At 43.7% G+C, this 18,899-nt stretch overlaps 1 protein-coding gene across 3 annotated transcripts in view; it reads left to right on the top strand.

Moving 5' to 3' along the window:
* Positions 1 to 18,899, top strand: part of cul9 (cullin 9) — a 94,075-nt gene that overhangs the window by 26,974 nt on the left and 48,202 nt on the right. For all 3 annotated transcript variants that reach the window (XM_074675609.1, XM_074675608.1, XM_074675607.1), the window contains exons 3-16: positions 61 to 215; positions 406 to 1,011; positions 1,401 to 1,542; positions 1,633 to 1,823; positions 7,271 to 7,457; positions 7,772 to 7,996; positions 8,105 to 8,303; positions 8,821 to 9,022; positions 10,572 to 10,762; positions 10,835 to 11,031; positions 15,198 to 15,370; positions 15,515 to 15,603; positions 15,685 to 15,790; positions 15,866 to 16,093. In XM_074675609.1, the coding sequence (XP_074531710.1) occupies positions 61 to 215; positions 406 to 1,011; positions 1,401 to 1,542; positions 1,633 to 1,823; positions 7,271 to 7,457; positions 7,772 to 7,996; positions 8,105 to 8,303; positions 8,821 to 9,022; positions 10,572 to 10,762; positions 10,835 to 11,031; positions 15,198 to 15,370; positions 15,515 to 15,603; positions 15,685 to 15,790; positions 15,866 to 16,093 (2,891 nt within the window). The remainder of the gene's footprint in view (positions 1 to 60; positions 216 to 405; positions 1,012 to 1,400; positions 1,543 to 1,632; positions 1,824 to 7,270; positions 7,458 to 7,771; positions 7,997 to 8,104; positions 8,304 to 8,820; positions 9,023 to 10,571; positions 10,763 to 10,834; positions 11,032 to 15,197; positions 15,371 to 15,514; positions 15,604 to 15,684; positions 15,791 to 15,865; positions 16,094 to 18,899) is intronic.

Below are 18,899 nucleotides of genomic sequence, written 5' to 3'. Positions count from 1 at the left end.
GCCTGCCTGTCTGTCTGTCCGTCCGCCTGTCTGTCTGTCTGTCTGTCTGTCTGTCTGCAGGGAGCCGAGCCTACGTCTTGCTGTCTCTCAGCCAGCAGGACGGCATCGAGCAGCACATGGACTTTGATAATCGCTACACTCTGCTGGAGCTGTTTGCTGAAACCACGTCCTCAGAGGAGCACGGGATCTCGTTTGAAGGGATCCACCTGCCTCAGGTGAGCACGTGACGTCCTTTCATGATGTCATTCTGACCTAGAACCAGGTCTTACTGGGTCAGAACAGCCTACCTGTAAAACTCTTCAGGTTAAATCTTTTTATCCTTTTGTTTTAAAAAAACATATCCCATCATGCTTTTTATCTGACTGACTGATCAGTTGATTGATTGGTTCCTCTGTGGATGCTCAGATTCCAGGGAAGCTGCTCTTCTCTTTGGTGAAGCGTTACCTGTGTGTCACATCTCTGATGGACAAACTCAACACAGCCGGGGTGGACTCTAACTCTGACAGGCAGGATGCTAGCCCCTCCCCGTCCTCCTCCTCCACCACCGCCCACCAGACAGATCATCTGCGTATCCAGCGAGAGTTTGACTTCACCATGGCCATGGCTAACCTGATCTCAGAGCTGGTCCGCGTGATGGGCTGGGACAGGAACCGGCAGCCTCTGGATGGCTCTGTCCACTGCCCAGGTGTGGGCGCGCTCGGCGGGGAGGAGCAGGGAGAGGAGTCCCGGCCCGTCCTCAGATCTATCTTCCAGCCTCGCTTCTGTGCGTCACCTGTCATCCTCTCCAGCAGCTCTGTAGCAGCTGCTCCTGCCACTACACAACCAAAGAAGAAGACAGGGAACGGATACAAAACACGGTCGGACTTCGCCAGCCGCTCGGCCTACGTGGAGTATGTCCAGGATAACCTGAAGAGTGGCATGATGGTGCGCATGCTGGAAGACTACGAGGAGGTGAGCGCTGGAGATGAAGGAGAGTTCCGCTACAGCAACGATGGCTCACCTCCTGTTCAGGTAACATGCAGACACACAAACTTTGACCTAACCCTAACACACACTCACACACACCACGGGGCATGTCAGAGAAGAGACCACCTCAGCCTGTTCTCTGAATCAGTTCTTCACACAAGCTGCTCTCAGCTGTAGAGCTCCCCCTGCTGGCTGGAGTTTTGTTCCTGACTTCTGCAGCATGTCTCTGCAGCTCCTTCCAAAGCCAATCACAGGCCATGTGTTAATGATGCTCTGCCAAATGTCTGACTTTATCCAGTTAGACAGGACGGTGTCCTGGAGGTCTGTGACAGTCCACTAAAGCTGTGTACTTTTATGAAGATCTGAGTGTTTAGGGGAGTGTTAAGTTTTAACCTGCAGACCTCCAACTGTCTTTTTCTGTCCATTCTGTTCAGGTGTACTGGAACGCTCTGTGCAGAACTTACTGGGTTCACTGGCACATGGTGGAGATACTGGGCACTGGCAGCAGCAGTCAAGCGGAGAAGGAGACGCAAGAAAAGGCATCCACCCTGACAGAGACCATTAAACTCACTGCAGGTAACATCTCTGTACAGACACCTTGGATGTTGTGCTTTGGTGTGTGTGACCTTCCCGCAGGTGTGAAAGTGTCTCCCTGTGCTTCCTCAGTGAGCCAGACGTTTTTCTCCAAGCCCCCTGGAGGTTTGTACTCCCTGCCGTACCTCTCCGAGGGTCTTCATACAGAGCCCCTGGCTCTGAGCCGGGCTGAGTGGTGGGAGGTCCTCTTCTTCATCAAGAAACTTGAACCGCAGCAGCAGCAGGAGGTCAACAGCATCCTGCTGCAGAGTCTGGAGGATCAGGTGAGGAACACCAAACCAAAGATGTGTGCCAGAATCTGAGCCAGCTTCTCACTGGGGTCTTTTTGGCTTCACTGTTGGGTTTCTGCATGAGCTTAATGACATAAACATTCAGTGATATGTTCTTTTTTCTGAAGACAGGGATAAACTGAAAGTGTTTATTTTGTTTTGATTTTGCAACCATCACTTGGAGTCAGTTTTCATTCTCTAATGAGAAGGATTCAGTATTGGAAGGGTATGGTACGTTCACCCTGATCCATGTGATCCAGTCCTCTCTGAGGCCAAATACTGATGTCGTAATGGGACAAATAAGCCGATCCCCTGCTGTGTGACTCACTACATCAGTACTTCATCTTTCGTCATGGGAACACCGGTGACATTTTGAGGTGTGAAAAAATATCTTTATTTCAACATCCATTATCTCATAAAACAAAAAATCATGTTTCAGCAGAGTTGGAAGTTAAAGGACATTTTGCAGGTTAAAGGCAACTGTTAAGAAGGTCATAGGAAGATAACTTCAAAATGATATCCTGAAAGAAATTCCTAAATTAATAAACCACAGGGAGACGTTTATGTACTTTTTGATAAAAAGTGGCATTCAAACAATGGGGAGCCCACGCTGCTTCTGCCTCTGTTTAACATGAATTAACATGGATCTGACTGTCACTTCTGTCAATGAAGCGGAAGAAATTCTGTATTCTATCCATATGATGGATGGGTTCTAATAATGATCCTGTTAGGAAAGATCGAGAGAAGGAACAGGGCAGGATTAGGAGGAATAACGGCTGTAGGTGTGAGGAGAACCAGTGGAGGATGGAGCAGGTGTCCTGGTGTGTGAGCACTGTTAGCTAGTGACATGTTGCCTAATGCTGTGTTCACATCAACATAATTAAAGTTTAAAATCAGAAACACTGACTGAAAAAAATCATGTTTCCGTTGAGTTGAATCTCAGGCTGAATCACTTACAAAATGTTTAGTTCTGCCAGCGGGTGCTGGGCTAGGGGCTGCTGCTGCCGCTGGTGACTGATAGACTTTATAAAATAGACTCTGTCATATCAATCTTGCTGTTGAAAAATGGGCACCACAGACGACTGCATTTCTTGTGACTGATGCAGAAATAAAGTCCCATCTTGTCAGCTGCACAAAACAAATCTGAACATTAAAGCTAACTCACGAGCCCCAAAAAATGATTTGCTGTCCTGATGAGCTAGTATCTCTGCATCCATCCATCCAAATGCATCTGAATCATCTTAATAATTGGTTAAATTGATTAATACTTTGGAAGAAACACAAAAAACACGACCTAAAATGCCTGATCTCACTCATTACCTCTGCCAAGGAGGTTATGTTTTTGGGAGAGTTTGTCTGTTTGTTTCTCTGTGAACAACATAACTCAAAAAGCAACAAACAGATCTTAATGAAATATCTGGGAAATAGTCAAAATGGGATAAGGAAGAAGTCATTAAATTTTGGAGGTGATCTGGATCACCGTCTGGATCCAGGACTTCTTTTAAAGGATTCCTTATCACTGTGAGATACGGTCGTTTTCACCATATGTGTATATTACTTCATGATAAATGGCAAGGTTACTTTGCAAAAGAATACAAGGCAAGGTCACAGTAATTTCTGACAGATTTAATCCTGGCAGATCCTGGCAATATGCTGGATACTAAGATCCAGAGTATAAAATATGTACTGGGTCATCATCATTTTTAACACTGTCAGTTGCAGGTTTGTACGATAATTTGTTGCCTAACACCAAATTGTAGCAGACAGTCTACTGAAAGGGAGTATAACATTAAAGGAGGACTGAAGTGTTGCGTGATGGAGGCCTGCACTCTCTGGGTGCTTTTCTAGTTACAACCTGTTATTTACATTGGCTCAAAGTGGAGTCAGGGAATGTGAGTCCCTATTTGTTTTGTTATATGATGGGAAGATGAAAAAAGAGCATTTTAAACAGCTATACCAAAAACAGCTACTTCTTCCTCTAAATTTATGCTTGTTTTTGTTAAATAACATACAAAAAACTAGAAAAGCAATATCTGAAGAAATTTTGCTGTGGATGTAGAATCTTGTGCTGAATGTCTAATGCAGAATGCTGACCATTAATGACTGGAGATATGTCTGAAAATGGTTGAATAAAGTTCTGAAAAGCTTGTGCTGAACTGCTAATGCAGAATTCTGAAGGAGCCCGTCTTAAACTCTTGGATGAAAGTAAATTAATTAGGGATGCAAGTTATCGAGTAATTCATTAATTGTTAATTGTTTCATTTTTTCAATAGATGATCAATTAAATGATAAGTGGCATTTTTTCTGAAAGCTGAATGTCCCTCTGAATCAACAGGTTCCTTTCTACAAAAATGCTATCTTTCATATGAAAGGGAAAATGCAAATCATATTCCTTCATAAAAAATCATTCCTAACAGCAGGGAACAACACACACACAAATGGAACAATACAATGACAAGGCTTCTTTAAGGCTACTTGAAACATGAAAAAAAATAAGTCACTGTCTGTTATACAGCAGTATAATAGAATATATCAAATAAATTCTGAAAAGAAGGTGTCACAATTGGTCAATTAGCACCATTTATATTCCTCCTTTACCTTAAAATACAGGCTGCCTGTGAACACCTAACAACATCCCTGAGAATAATGGATGTGCCCATAAACAAAACTAACATCCGTGCCGTGGCATTGTCGACAGCTGGGGCGGAGAGAGGAGAGGGAGTGTTGCATCTTCACAGAGAAGGCGCTGGCAGGCGTTTCTTCTTGTGGTGGTTTTATTATACCCAATGCTTGTCTGTGTGTGTAAATGTGTGCACGTTTGTCTGTCAACGCATTGGAGGCAAAACTTTGCTGTAGAAGGATTAACAATCAGCTGGTGCGTAACATGCACCACTAGGTTCACAGTGCTGATCATCATGAATTTCTCCACAGACTGACCAGGATGAAGTTTAAAGTAAATACAAACCTCAGAGTGACAGGGGAACTTCTGCTAATGCTGACTTGATATAGGGATAGAAACACTGTGATGCAGTGTGGAAAACGAAGGTTTGCTCAGCTAGTATTATATCTATGACGTGACCTGCATCATTACAGCAAAAAAAGCACGGCGCTAGATGATAACATGCATCTGTAAACACTGATTAATGATCAAAGTAAGGGCGGAATCGACAGAGAGAGAGGGATACACACACACACACACACACACGCACACACACACAGAAAGGGAAAGAGAGAGAGAGAGACACAGTCCGAAGTTTGGCGCTGTGGCGACAGTTAAGGTGAAACCAGCAGAACATTCCTGTTAATAATCCAAAGCTGTGGCAGCTGGAGTCTGACAGGAGCACAGCAACAGGCCGTCTACTTCATCGATCCAGAGGAACCTACAAGACAAACTCAGAGCCTCCCAGAGAGGTTTATGGTCAGTAACTATAACAGGACATTAAGACTAGAAGTTAGACTGACAGATAGAGAGAGAGAAACAGGAGCCCTGTGTGTCAGATTCTGTGGTTCAGACCTGATCCAGCTCTAACTGTAAGCTTTATCAAAAAGGAAAGTTTTAAGTCTTTTCTTAAAGGTTTAGACCATGTCTGTCCCCTAGACCTAAACTGGTAAGATATTCCAAAGAAGAGGAGCCTGATAACTAAAGGCTCCACCTCCCAGACTACTTCTAGAGACCCTAGGTACAACGAGCAGACCTGCATGTTGAGAACGCAAAGACTTAGACGGATTATACAGAACGATTAAGTCTTTAAGATACGATGGCTCGATGCTATTAAGCATTTTGTAAGTCAGAAGAAGAATTTTAAACTCTATCCTAGATTTTATAGGTAACCAGTGTAGAGACGCTAACACTGAAGAGATGTGCTCTCTCCTCCCAGTCCAAGTCAGTACCCGAGCGGCAGCGTTCTGAACCAGCTGAAGTATCCTAATAGAAACAAAAGCATGGACTAGTGTCTCAGCACCGCTCTGACACAAGATGTGTCTTATTTTCTTGATATTGCGAAGATGAAAAAATGCCGTCCTTGAGACCTGTTGGATGTGAAAGTTAAATGACAGGTCCTGACCAAAAAGAACTCCCAGGTTCCTGACAGTGGTGCTGGAAGAGAAAGCCTCTCTGAGATGTTTGGGTCCAAGAACAATGACTTCAGTCTTCTCTGAGTTCAGCAGTAAGAAGTTTCTGCTCATCCAGGTCCTTACATCTTTAAAGCATTTACATGTAGCGGAAACCCTGCGACTAAAGTGTGATAATTTTTGTCCTGTGTGTGTTTTTTTAATCATGTAAGCCTGGCAGCTGAGGCCCATCTGAAGCCAGATGTTGCCATGGTGATCATTGTTCATCAACTGCCATCAGAGAGCTGGTGGAGACTGTTAAATCCCAAGATTGTTCCACTGAAATCATGGTCTTACACTGCTTGCAATTGTACCAAAACCATAGATGTGACCAGAAAAACGACTGGACCGTATGAATCCTGAGACCCCACTCTGTCCATAGATATAATCTCAAAGTATATTCAAAATATGTTATTCCTAAACTTGATGATGTGTGCACTTTGCATATGTATATTGTATGTCTCTTTTATTTATTCCCTGCCAGGTATTAGCCTATACTGCTCTGGCAAGGGGGACAGCCGATGTAAACTAACCTTTTGGCTTACTCGGGTGTATTTACATTTTTTATGAAATGTATATTAATGTGCAGTGTCCCTCCAAAACAAATAAAGGAAAATGAATGAATAAATGAATGATGCTGTAGACATCAATGTTTTCTCTTTGCTGATGGTCAGTTAGTTTAAAATTGTACCGAGTTTAATTTTAGCGTGTAGTTGACTGATAAGTTAATAAACTTAGTCACTTTTTTGACACAGTATGAATTTTTTTTTACGGGAAATGTTGGCGTTTGTCAGTTTCACCAGCTAGCCACATTTTTTCCCCAATCAATTCTTTGCAACATTAGTTTAATGTAACAGCAGTTCAGTGACAATCATGATGCACTTCATGTTTTCAGCTGAAACGTCACACTGCATCTCACTTTCAGTGTTTCAAAAACAATCAAATAGAAAGCCTTTATTTCTGTCAGATGGGTTTGATGTAATTTGTCTTTACAGTTTAGAGTAATGTGTGATTCACATAAATACCATCTCTTTTTTCTTAGTTAACTCTTGAGAATATTGCAATATATCATATCATGATGATGATACTATGGTATCATATGGTTCTTTTCAGTACCCACCCCTGGTATTGTTGAGTTAATTGGCAGACTTCTTTATTCCTCTGAGGAGTCTCTGGTGTTGGGAAGTCTTTGTTAAAAAAGGAGTTTTTCTGTATGAACCTGTGAAGAAAACAAAGTTACCTGTCAGTTTAGTTTGACTGACAGTGTATTCAGGACTTCTTGTCTCGCTGTTCATCTCATTCTCGCTGTCTGTGCATGGTCTGTACTGTAGGAGGCGGAGCTCAACGACTGGTCTCTGATTGGTCTGAGTGTCCCTGGGGATGTGGCCAAGAAGTTGCTGCATTACCTGAAGCAGAAGCTGCCATCGTCATGTCTGAGCGACCTGCTGTGCTCCCACACCTTCTGCAAACACTACCTGAGGAGAGGGGGAGGAAGTCTGGAGGACGAGGAGCTGCTGGGTGAGGAAACAGAACCTGACTCTGTGAAGAGCCTGACTTACTGTTTAGTTTAGTTTATTGGTTTAACATACAGAGACAATGCATGTTAATAACATTTCTGTAAGTTAAGCCAATTTGGCTTTTTTGGGGGGGGGGGGCATTTAGACAGCTCAAGTAAAAAGCTAACTTTTATTGATGAGGGTTGATTGATCAGCGGGTGACAGTGTTGTTGGGCGTTGGTCTTCCTGTCCAGTATTTTTACAGCCTGACGACAGACCACACATACTGATTTTAGTGTAGCTAAACTGTGACCCTTGCTCTGCTTTGTCTCGTAGCTGAAAGTTCTCTGGGCTCGTCTGGTCTGGGAGGAGGAGGAGGACCGAGCTCTTCCTCCTCGTCTTCAGCCTCAGTGTCCTCCTCCTCAGCCATGGGCTCTGTCTCCAAGAAGGCCAAGAAGGAGCATCCTGCAGACTCTGGCTGCGGCAGCCCAGAGGCAGAGAGTGAGCTGCCCTCAGAGGATGACAGTAAATACCCCGACGACCTGGAGGAAAAGATGAAAGGTGACAGATGAGCTCTAGGAAGCAAAAGGCAGAACCCTGGTATACAGGAAGTACCTTCAAACGGTCTCACAGGGGGTCAGCTGACTGTCTCTCCGGCCCTTTCTGCAGTGTTCAACAACCCCCGTGTCCAGGGGAAGAAGACGGTTCTGGAGAAGCTGGGGGAGGTGGTGGACATCCTGAAGAAGGGGGGCTCAGGCTCAGACCAGGCCCAGCAGCTGGCAGCTGTCCTCTTCATCACCAGGCTGCTGGAGGAGAAGGGGAGCCAGGAGAAGAACTCCATGAGAAGTGACTCGGCCCAGACTGTACGGTGAGACACTGCTTCAGGAAGCCGTCAGAGCCACAGCTGAACATCCAGGGACGCCATCAGATTCCTGGAGTGTAAGGGGTCCAGTAGGAGGGTGGATCAGGAGGCTTGTGGTCATAACTCATTTCCAACAAACACAAACACTCCTGCAGGTCTGCTGAGCAGCATTCCTGTGCTGTGTGCTTCATGCTGCAGACAGAGTCGACAGGTTTAGGACTTTTATGATTTTTAGTTTGCTTTTTTAACACCAGACCATGTGAAAAAGTTAAATGATGATGATGACGATATCTACAGACTATATCAGGAGCCATATTTTCCCATAAAATGCACATCACGTGAGTCAGAGAGAAACATTTCACCCTCTGCTAATTGTTTTTGTTCTCCCACCCCTAAAGTGTTAAATGTTGAATGTTTAAAATGTGACACATCATCTCTCATGTCTTCTCTTTAAATCCTGGTCCCTTAATGAGGGGGGAGGGTCACAGTTTGAAATGTCCCTGGGTTTATGTGTCTCTGACAGGGACAAGGTGCTGAAGCTGCTGGTGGAGCTGCTGTCCTCATCATCCAGAGACCTGGTGATCAGTACGCTGAGACTCACTCACCTCATCATGCTAAAGTACGAGTGGAGGGTCTGCTTCGCCTCAGAGGGAGGGGTCAAAGCTATCCTGTCGTGCATGCAGGAGTTCTCCAGTGTCACACAAGTCCAGCAGCTAGCGCTCGCTGTGAGTAACACGCCTCACATCCACTTCACGTCAGTGATGGTCAAACAGACTACTTCCATTCACTCACCAAGCTTTTCCCTCCAGACTCAATTCTTGCTTGTGTTGTACGTCACTTTGGACAAATGCTTCTGCTAAATGACACTGTAAAATTGTAGAAACAAAAATTGTTGTCATGTTTGTCTGCAGTCACAGCACTGAGTGTGTGTGGGCATGTCTCAGTCACTCTCAGTCAGTCTCAGTCAGTCTTTGCACACTGACATTTGACCATTCTGTCAGCTCTCAGGTGATCCTCATTTCTCTCATGGTGAGACTGTTGGCACCATTTCATTTAGACCATTCAATTTAAAAGAAGGTGAAAACTTGTGCAAACAGTCATTTTTAGTGATCTATTTTTGTTTCACTGACATTACTAAGGATATGATCTGTTTTCACTTTGACATAGAATTTTTCAATAGATTTTGTGCGAAAAGTTGGGCTGTCAAATGATTGTTCATAGTTAACTGTTTTTTTTAGGCAGCTCAACACAAACTGATAGAGCTCATGCATCACAACAACAGATGCATTGTCTGAAAAAATGATCTCACACAGTGTATTCCTCTGCAGCCCTTTTATGACTGGACAGCAAGTGGTATTTGAGGACGTGGTCACACTGGCAAACTGTTCCGTGCTTAAGCGCGCTTCAACCGTGAAGCCCAGCTAGTATGGCTAGTGTGACTACAAGTGTGTCGTGCTTGAGCACGATTCACCTCTCTGCTTTGGCGAGATGTTAATGGTCTGTGTCGGACTAAAACGACACCAGGGAAAAAGTCTCTAAAGTTGTAGCAGTGCTCTCTGTGTCTCATTGTGCTGACTCTGATGAGATCGCGCTTCATGTAAACAGATGCTTCAAGATCATGTATGCAGGCCATGCCTGTGTGTGATACCTGCTAATGGTCCATGTTGGAGTAGTGTGACCGCTGACTGTACTCTCCAGCAGGGGAATGGCGCTGCGGGGGGCAATTGTGGTTGAGCACGGCACAGTTTGGATGGCTGGTGTGCCATGTGGCAGTGCTTTGGAGTTGAAATTCCCTTTATAAACACCGTCTTCACTCATTTCTGCTTGTCAACCACAATGTTGTGTTAGTAATGTATGGATTCCTGATTTCCCAACCTAGGGGGTGGGCTGAGGGTCATACATGTAATTTGTGTGTGTTAATCGCGCGTTGAATAAATTAGCTGCATTAAGAGAAATTAGAGTTAACATTTTATCGTCAATTTCGACAGCCCTGGTAAAAAGCTAAAATTTAGTGATGAGGGTTGATTGATCAAAGCATCAAACAGGTGAATCATCCAGGGGTGAAAGCTAATGACAGAATGTGTATGACACTCATTGGGATTGGACCTTTTATCACCACGCTCTGAAGATGTGTGTGCTGCTAGCCTTACTGCTCTGATGAGATGTTTTTTCTTTCATCCACAGCTGTTGATAAAGAACCTGATTGGTGTAAACTCTGGGGTATGTTGGAGCTCACGGTCAAACAGTGTTTGTCATTGTTTCCTGTTCACACAGACGCTGAAAGTGATCACTGGAGCCAGCAAACATTACCTGCGAAGCGTGGGCAGCAGCCTGCCTCTGTCTGAGTCCGGTACCCAGATGATGTTGGAGATCTTCGCTAGCATCGGCTCAGCCACACCTGAAGGCTCCAAAGGCCTTCTGGGAGCCATCCCTGCTGCCATTGACCTCATGCTCAAGACTAAAGGGTGAGTATCTGCTGAAGGTCCAGGTGTCTCTGACCCATCTGGTCTGGTTCTGATCTGGGATTCTCTATGCAGCTGTATGCTCTCGGTGCGAAATGGCCTGCTGGTCATCATCTTGCTCATCACAAACCACAAGAGCCTGGCAGAGCAGCTGGTGGCCTGTGATGTCATGTCAGTCCTGAAGAAGTGTCGGAGTCTTTCTGGAGCTGAGACCATGCTTGCCATCATCGCCCTCAACCACATCTCCATGGTGCACAAGCTGGACGGTAAAGGTAGGTGGAAACTGGACCAGGCTGTGGATCAGGTTCACGTTGACTCTGCTGGAGAGCAGTACACAGGGCTTGAAGACCTGCCGCATAGTGCCGGAAATCCAGCGCAGACAAACCTGCCTGATTGTAAAATCCTGCAGGTCGGTCTGGCCGCCCTCCGTTGACCAACGATTTTACTCAATCAAGTTCCGACTGAACCAATCAGGAAAGAGAGGCGGGAGCTGCAGAGGAGCAGCTCCTGCCTCTCTTCTGATTTGTGCAAGACGGACCAATCAGGATTTCACAAACAAGCAGCAGCGGCCCAAATCCGCTACATCATACCATAGCTTGATGCGTATTAGTCTATGATAAGTGTGACTGGCAGAACAATCGTCTGATATGGAACTGTCCATCTGATTTGTCAGATTAATGTGCTTCGTGAAGAGAGTAATTAATGACGGAGGTGGAGAGCAGAAGCGGAGTAGCGAACACCTGTAATGAAGCAGTGATATTGAGAGATGTTTGTGGACAACGAACAAGCTTTTGAAGGCTTCAGAGAGCAAGCTTACCATGGAATCGGGTCCATGCGGATTTCAGCTGGGCGGGTAAAACCGTCACTCCTACTAGCGACCTCGGCGGGTTGAATTATATAATTGTAGTTTTCTGAAACGGCATCTGAAATACTAAACCCATTGCGGTATGAGACTACAACACAACAACTCCCACGAGCACTGTCTGCACAAAGTGTTTGCTCATTGGTCCGTTCGAGAAGTCTTCTACTGACAGGCGCCCAGACGCGCTGGTTTCCAGCCTCCATCTTGGACACCGTGACAGCTTCAGGTGTCCCTGATAACGTGATTTGAAACTTCACTGGCATCATATTTGCTCTCTATGGTAAACTGATTCCAGGATTTAAGTCAGAAACTAGCGCCAAAAATTCTGTAACTTTTTAAAAGTGAGGACATTTATCAGATCATTTAAACTCACACTGCACTGATCTCACCAGCAACACTCACCTAGAGCAGAGCAGAGGAGGGGAGAGGAGAGGAGCGCATGTAGAGAAGAGAAACTGATCATAGATATGAAGCTGTAGGAACAGTATTTAAACCTCCTAATAAAAAAACATTTTAATTTTTTTTATGTAAAAAGTTCACTCTGGAAATACTGTAAACAAACCAAATCATTCTAAATAAATGAAACTTATGGTCCAGTGTGACTTAGCCTATATACGTTGTTTTCGTCTTCATGACGCATTTTTGACTGATACAACCTCAAAAAGTGTATGATAGTACTACGGAGTGACTTGTAGTCCAGAAAGCATAGTACTTAGTTTATTAGTGAAAAATGACTGTTGAACCCATCAGCAGACAGTGTTTCTAGAAAGCTTTTTCAGTTTAGTTTTTATTTTTTCAATTAATCTTCAACATTCACAACTTTCATTAAACACAATAATAAGCTCCTCCTTTAATGACTTTGTTTCAATAATCTGCATATTTTCATATCTAAGGAGCACAACCGTTTCAGAGCTGAATACCTGATTTATGTAGTCTTTATTTGAGTGTGCTCAGGGGTCATTTACATTTAAAAAGGTTGTAAATCTATTTCAAGTAAACTTTAGCATATCATTATCATCAGCTTTAATTATATTTAGCATAGTTATCCAACAACAAAATTGTGGACCCTACCGGGAGCGACGGCCACAGGTACTGCTGCTGTATCGCTGACCAACCATGTATGTGAACAAAAAATAAGTGTTACTGAGTTTAATATTATTATTTATAATATTATTATTTATAATGTTATTATTATTATTTATAATGTTATTATTATTGTTATTATTATTATTATCATTTATATCATTATTAACATCATAATGATAATGATTATAATAACAATGATAATAATAAGTGCAATCCCCCCCCCCTTCAGGCACAGGATTTTTTCCTGCTTCAAGCCTTGAGTACATCATCACAACTGATCACAAGCAACAGAGTGAACATAGTGTTGGTAACACGTTCAAAGACGTTTTCACCATCCTTCACACAGATCCCACTCCTGAGCACAGTTAGTGGGGGAGGGGTTGTTGCATCTTCACAAAGCAAGCGTTGGGAGATGTTTCTTGTGGTGCTTTTCTCAGCTCTCTGTCTGCTATAGAGGGTATGTGTTTACGTCATTGCCCCTCAGGGACACGTAGGGATAGGTACCGAATAAAGTACTTTTATAGGTACCAACCAAATTCTGTCAAAAGTGCCAGGTACTGATTCACAAAAAATCAAAAGGTAGGTACCTGAATGCATCCTTGTGATTGTGAGAGAGTGGAAGAGTGGCAGTTTTCTGTGCTGAACATGAAAACAGCTTTGTAAGGTTATATATGAAAATAAATATGTTAAATAAAAAAAAATATTTCATTACTAAACGAATTGATATTTTTACCCCATAAACACAAAAAAAAAACAAAAATTGGTACTGTTGAGTACCGATTGCCAGATACCGTACTGTTGGTCAGTACAGTATCATTTTAAATATGAAAGGTACCCATCCCTAGGGACACGCCCACCCAAGTCAGACTGAGTGGCAAAACAAACTCCACTTAGCAACGGCAAGACTGGACTGTATTATTAATAGACGTATAGTTTGCCATACGGTATTTAAGTAAAGTTAATATCAAATACTTTATACAGCACAGCTACAGCTGCCTGTGCTGGGGTTCCCCCTTATTTGGAAAACTGGGTTAGCCTCAGTTTAAGCTAGTTTACAAACCATGTCGAGCACAAGGTTCATAACCACACAAAGACAAAAAAGTCTCAACCCTAACCCTAACCCTGAAATAGCTGAACTGATGTTGTCATGGCGACACAGCCTCAGGCCTGCTCATACATCTGTCTGAATCCTCTGGCTCTGACCTCAGCTCATTCAACTCATTAAAACCATTCAAACCATTTGGTTACCTAACTCAGTTCAGAGTGCGTGAGTGATGTGTAGGCGGGGACAGGAGGCCAGAGTTAGAGGATGCGTCTGTGGCGGTGTATGGTCCTGCTGTATGGAAGCACTTTGCTGTGAGCTCTGCTGATGGCAGTGAGGAAGTGGTGGATAGGTCCGTGACTGAGTGTCACCAGCTCAGAGACTTTCTTTCTGTATTAAGTGACTTTTCAGACCCTTTTAGCCACTCTTTTTCAAAAAAGCAGCTAGTAGCTAATGTAGCGACTTTCCTGGAGTTTTGAATCCTGAGGTGAAAGCATGTTTCGATCTTCCTCTCCTCCATGAGCAGCAGGTGCAGCCGTGAGCCCCCCCCCATCCAAAACACAGACAGACCATTTCTCGCTCACAGCAGACCCCTGTTTCCTATCTGTCTCATGCTATACGTCTCTCATACAGCATCCTTGACAATTACATGCAAATGGCTTGTTGTGCAAATTACAATGACATCATTTAGTGACTTTTCGCGACTTCTGGGACAGCCAACAGGGACTTTCCTTACTGAGGAGTTGGCATGTTGGAACTACCATCTCACCTAGCTTTAATGTTTCACATGTCAAAGTGCCTTATTCTTTAGGTTTCACAGGACTGTTCATGACAGAATTGTTTGAATAATTGGGATTTGACAACTGGGATACAATTATTGGATTATATGGTTATCTGGGGTGTTAAAAACAACAACAATGTACTCTGAACCAACCTGAAAACTGTGATAAGATCCAAACCAAGGATCTCGTGAACTGTCCCATCCCTAGTTCATTCACATGTAGACACTGCTAGTTTTCAGCCATGGGTTGAACTGTCCTTGTTTCTGCTTCCAGCTGTTGGTGTAAATGATATAAACACACAGTATTGACACTAATATTGAGCTGTGTCCTGCTGTGCACAAGCCTGCAGTAGAGGAGTAAGCACATTTTCTGCACCTCACTTTTCTTGTTCCTACACCGAGCTGTGCACTGACACGTTGGTGAGCCTCTCAGGTTCAACATCAAGGTGCATTGACAGCCATAGTCTGAACACAACAAGGAAGTGAACTGATCGGAGTCAGGGTGTATGAGGAGCTCATCGAGGCCAGTCCACATGATGTCCCCAAACCCACAAAAACTGGGCTTAACATGACACAAGCTCATGTGTTGTGCTTGACTGAAGAGTGTGTCTGTATATGTGTGTGTTTGTGTGTGTTTGTGTGTCTGTGTCTGTGTGTGTGTGGTCAGAGTATCGGGAACAGCTGGACTTTAAGGACATGGAGCTGCAGATGTTGGTGGTCAGTCTGAAGGAGCTGACGGCCATCAAGGAGGTGATCCAGACTCTGGAGCAGCTGCTGTGTGATGACCCCTCCCAGCTGCTGTGTGACGATGCCTCACAGCTGGAGGAGAAACGCAGCCAGGTGCACACACACACACACACACGAAGACAGTGGACTGCAGTGGGTTGGCAGGGTGGGCTTGGTGGGCTGGGTTGGCTGGGCGCGCTGGTATTGGTTGGCTGTTGTTGGGACAAGTAATGAGATGAGTGTTCGTCATGTCAACAGGTGACTCACAGCAGAGACACATATCAGGATCTGGTCCGTCTGATGGAGCAGCTTCGAGCAGACCGTGCTGTCCAGCTCTCTATTCTCAGGTACTGATGTTCACCATGGCTGACTTCCAACTGCAGTTTGTCTGTTGTTGCTGTTTTTTGATTGGCTGTTGGTTCCTGCAGGATCTTAAACAAGTTCCTGGACGACTACCAGGAGGACATGCTCCCCTGGCATGAGAGCATCGAGCCCTGCTTGTCTTCAATGACGGCTTTAATCAACGACAAAGAGGTCAGAACTGACCAGGCTCAAGTGAAGCAAACCCTCCTGGTTCTGTCTGTTAACCTTGTGTGAATGGTTGTTTAGGTGGTCCAGAATTTTATCCGCTTCCTGTACCGGCTGGCGTCCCTCAACAAAGACTATGCGGTGGTGATGTGTCGTCTGGGAACCAAAGAGGCTCTGGTGAAAGCTCTGGACAAACACAGCACCTACCTACTGCTGGTCACCGAGCTGAGAGACCTCATCACGGACTGTGAGAAGTACGCCAGCCTCTACAAGAAGATGACCACCAGCGTCTTGGCAGGATGTATTCAGGTACACAGGAGGCAGGGTTCACCCCCCCACACACACACACATGTGTGCGCACACAGACGAGCAATTGCATCATCTCTGTGTTCTTCTGTGCCTTAATTTACACTCAGGGAAGGGTCATACCACGGTCCAAACCAGTGTTTCTCAACTCGAGGTCCGTGGGCCACTAGTGCGGCTGCTACACAAATCTACAAAGGTTCTTAAAGGTGGTGTCAACAAATGTCATTACCAATGCATTAAGTCGCGGGATTATTCTGTCCGCCCGGAGCAGTGGAGCTGTTTCCATCGCATGTAAACATGAGCATAGCAGGGTGGAAGTGAAGTGAAGTCGCTGATTGATACACGTGGAATATTGCAGCAGCAGAGAAAGCAGCCTGGCCTAAAACTTTTTCAATGTGTTGGCATTTACATCAGGTAAAGCTATAAAGTGTGTTAAAACAAACTGTGCATCAACTCTATGGTACAGCATGGGAGCACAGCAGGGATAAAAGAACACCAGAGGAGCAGGGGTGCTTAAAAACTCCACATATGTTCCATGTTGGAAAAATATTTGGCATGTCTCTGAGAACTCGTCTTGTCCTGATGTTTACTGATCATCCTGTTTAACATGTGTGAGAAATTCATGAAACTAACATTAGCGGGAGTTGCTGTAGAGAGCTTTGGAAACTCTCTCTTCATGCTGTCTCTCTCAGGCTCGCTACACGCACACACACACACACACACACACACACACACACACCTGCTTCCTTTGCCTCAGCCAATCACGTGCATGCTCTCTCATGCAGATACCTGTCATATCAGGGATGACTGACAGGCTAACAGCCTCTCACGTTACACTGTTATTTGTCCAACACATATACTGACATTAGGGAAAGCTCAGGAACTCCTATAACAAAGTTTTTGTATTTAAATTTCATTTTATTTAACTTAACATAACAGTAAACAATTTTAATTCTTTAGAAGACGGTCTGAGTGGTGACATTGGATATATGTAAGTAGAGAGCCAGAATTATGCATTTAGACATGGAGGATGATGAGTCATTTCATTTAATCAAAGTTATTTAGTATTAAAATACTGGCAGTTTTAAATATTATAGAATGATATATTAGTGATGTAGTTATACTCAGATTTCCAGGTCCATTTTCTCCCTCATTCTGAAAGAAAACTACAAACCACGGGTGCACTTTTTTACTCTGTAGTCACTGTAGTTGTGAACAATACTAGTTCTAATTAAAGGGAATTGAAGAAATAAGATATATGTTTTTAATCAAAAAAATAATTGGCAGATTAATCAGTTATCAAAATAATTGTCAGTTGCAGCCTAAGCAAGTTATGTATGATTGAACATGTATGATTCAAGTTTATAGTATGTCAGTTATTTCTCTGGGGTGTTGTACTGGGGCTTATTAAGCCTGGTGGCCCGCAAGATTTTTCTGGTGAGACATGTGATCCTTGGTCTGAAAAGGTTTGAGAAACACTGGTCTAAACCAATGAGAGACAGAGCTCGGGTGGTCCCTGCCTCTGATTGGCTGTGGCCCTGTTTACTCACTGCTTTGAGTTGTATGTGTGTTTACAACTCCCAGCTCTACATGGCATGGCGGAGATTTCTCCACGCTGTGCTCACATAAGACGCAGAGTTACTGGAGAAAATGGGCTCCACTCTCACTAGGATCATTTAGCAGTGTTTATAGATTTGTTATCATCTAACTCTGGCTTTTATAAGCTGTAATGATGCACATTTCACAACGTGAATATCCTGTGAGTCGCAGAGAAAACTTTCATCTCTATTTCCAGGTTAATATCCACATATGAAGTCAGCATCAGCAGAGGTACCTCTGCACTCTGTGTGGTTTGTATTTACTTTAAACTTCATCCTGATCACTTTGTGGAGATTATAATGATGATTGGTACGTTGCTCGAGCTGTGAATTAACTTACATGCATACATCAGCTGATCTTTAATCCTCCTGGCGCTCATACAGGAGACATTTTTCTGCTCTCTCTTTGGGACCGAAGTCGTAGTTTGGCTATCTTTGCTCTCATTCTTTACAAACCAACAGGAGTTCTCCTCCAGCTTTTGGTGAACAAACCTGAAAGCCTGTTAGCTTCATCCCACTGTCACTATGTCCCTCTGTGCAGGGGCGTGTCCAGACTTTCAGACTGGGGGGGCACAATGAGGGAAGTGGCATAGGTAGGGGTGGCCAGGGTGTGCACAGTACATATTATTACCATTTCTCCTCTTTAACTTCACTCTCTACCTCAACAACTGTAAGTAAATATGATTGTAAAGATATTATATTCAACAGTGCTTTGAGTATAAAATGTGTTAAACATAAATGTGCATCAGCCAGTTTAATACATTTAAAGCAGATTTTAAGCCTAGATAAAAAAGGTGATCCTTGGATCCTTTAAATCACAGCAGAAACAGGCGAGGCCTCAGGGAAACACTGATGCTGTATCCATAGCTGACAAAGAGGAGTTGCGGTTCACCAAATTGAAATCAGATATTCTTCTCATGGTGAAAAATGGATTAGCATCAATACAGATCAGTAAAGCACTTTGTTTGGGAAATGTTTTGTTTTTCTTCATTTTTGGGTTTAAAATGTTTACTTGCAGCTCAGTAAGGCACTTTATACACTTTATAAATTTTATTTTTCTACATACTTGTGCTTCAGTTAAAGACAAAAATGTCTTTAAATCGTATTCTTGTTAACAAATGATTAACATTTTCTGAAGGTCATGGAAAGTGATAAGAATATGATCAGATGGCATTTAAGATGGTGCAATTAAATTTTGTGCTGGAGCACCT

The sequence above is a fragment of the Halichoeres trimaculatus genome, unplaced genomic scaffold (assembly GCF_033239565.1).
Source record: "Halichoeres trimaculatus isolate MK-OKI-2021-1 unplaced genomic scaffold, fHalTri1.1 fHalTri1_scaffold_8, whole genome shotgun sequence".
Lineage (NCBI taxonomy): Eukaryota > Metazoa > Chordata > Actinopteri > Labriformes > Labridae > Halichoeres > Halichoeres trimaculatus.
The sequence above is the reverse complement of the archived record's forward strand: the minus strand, read 5'-3'. Positions and strand labels throughout refer to the sequence as shown.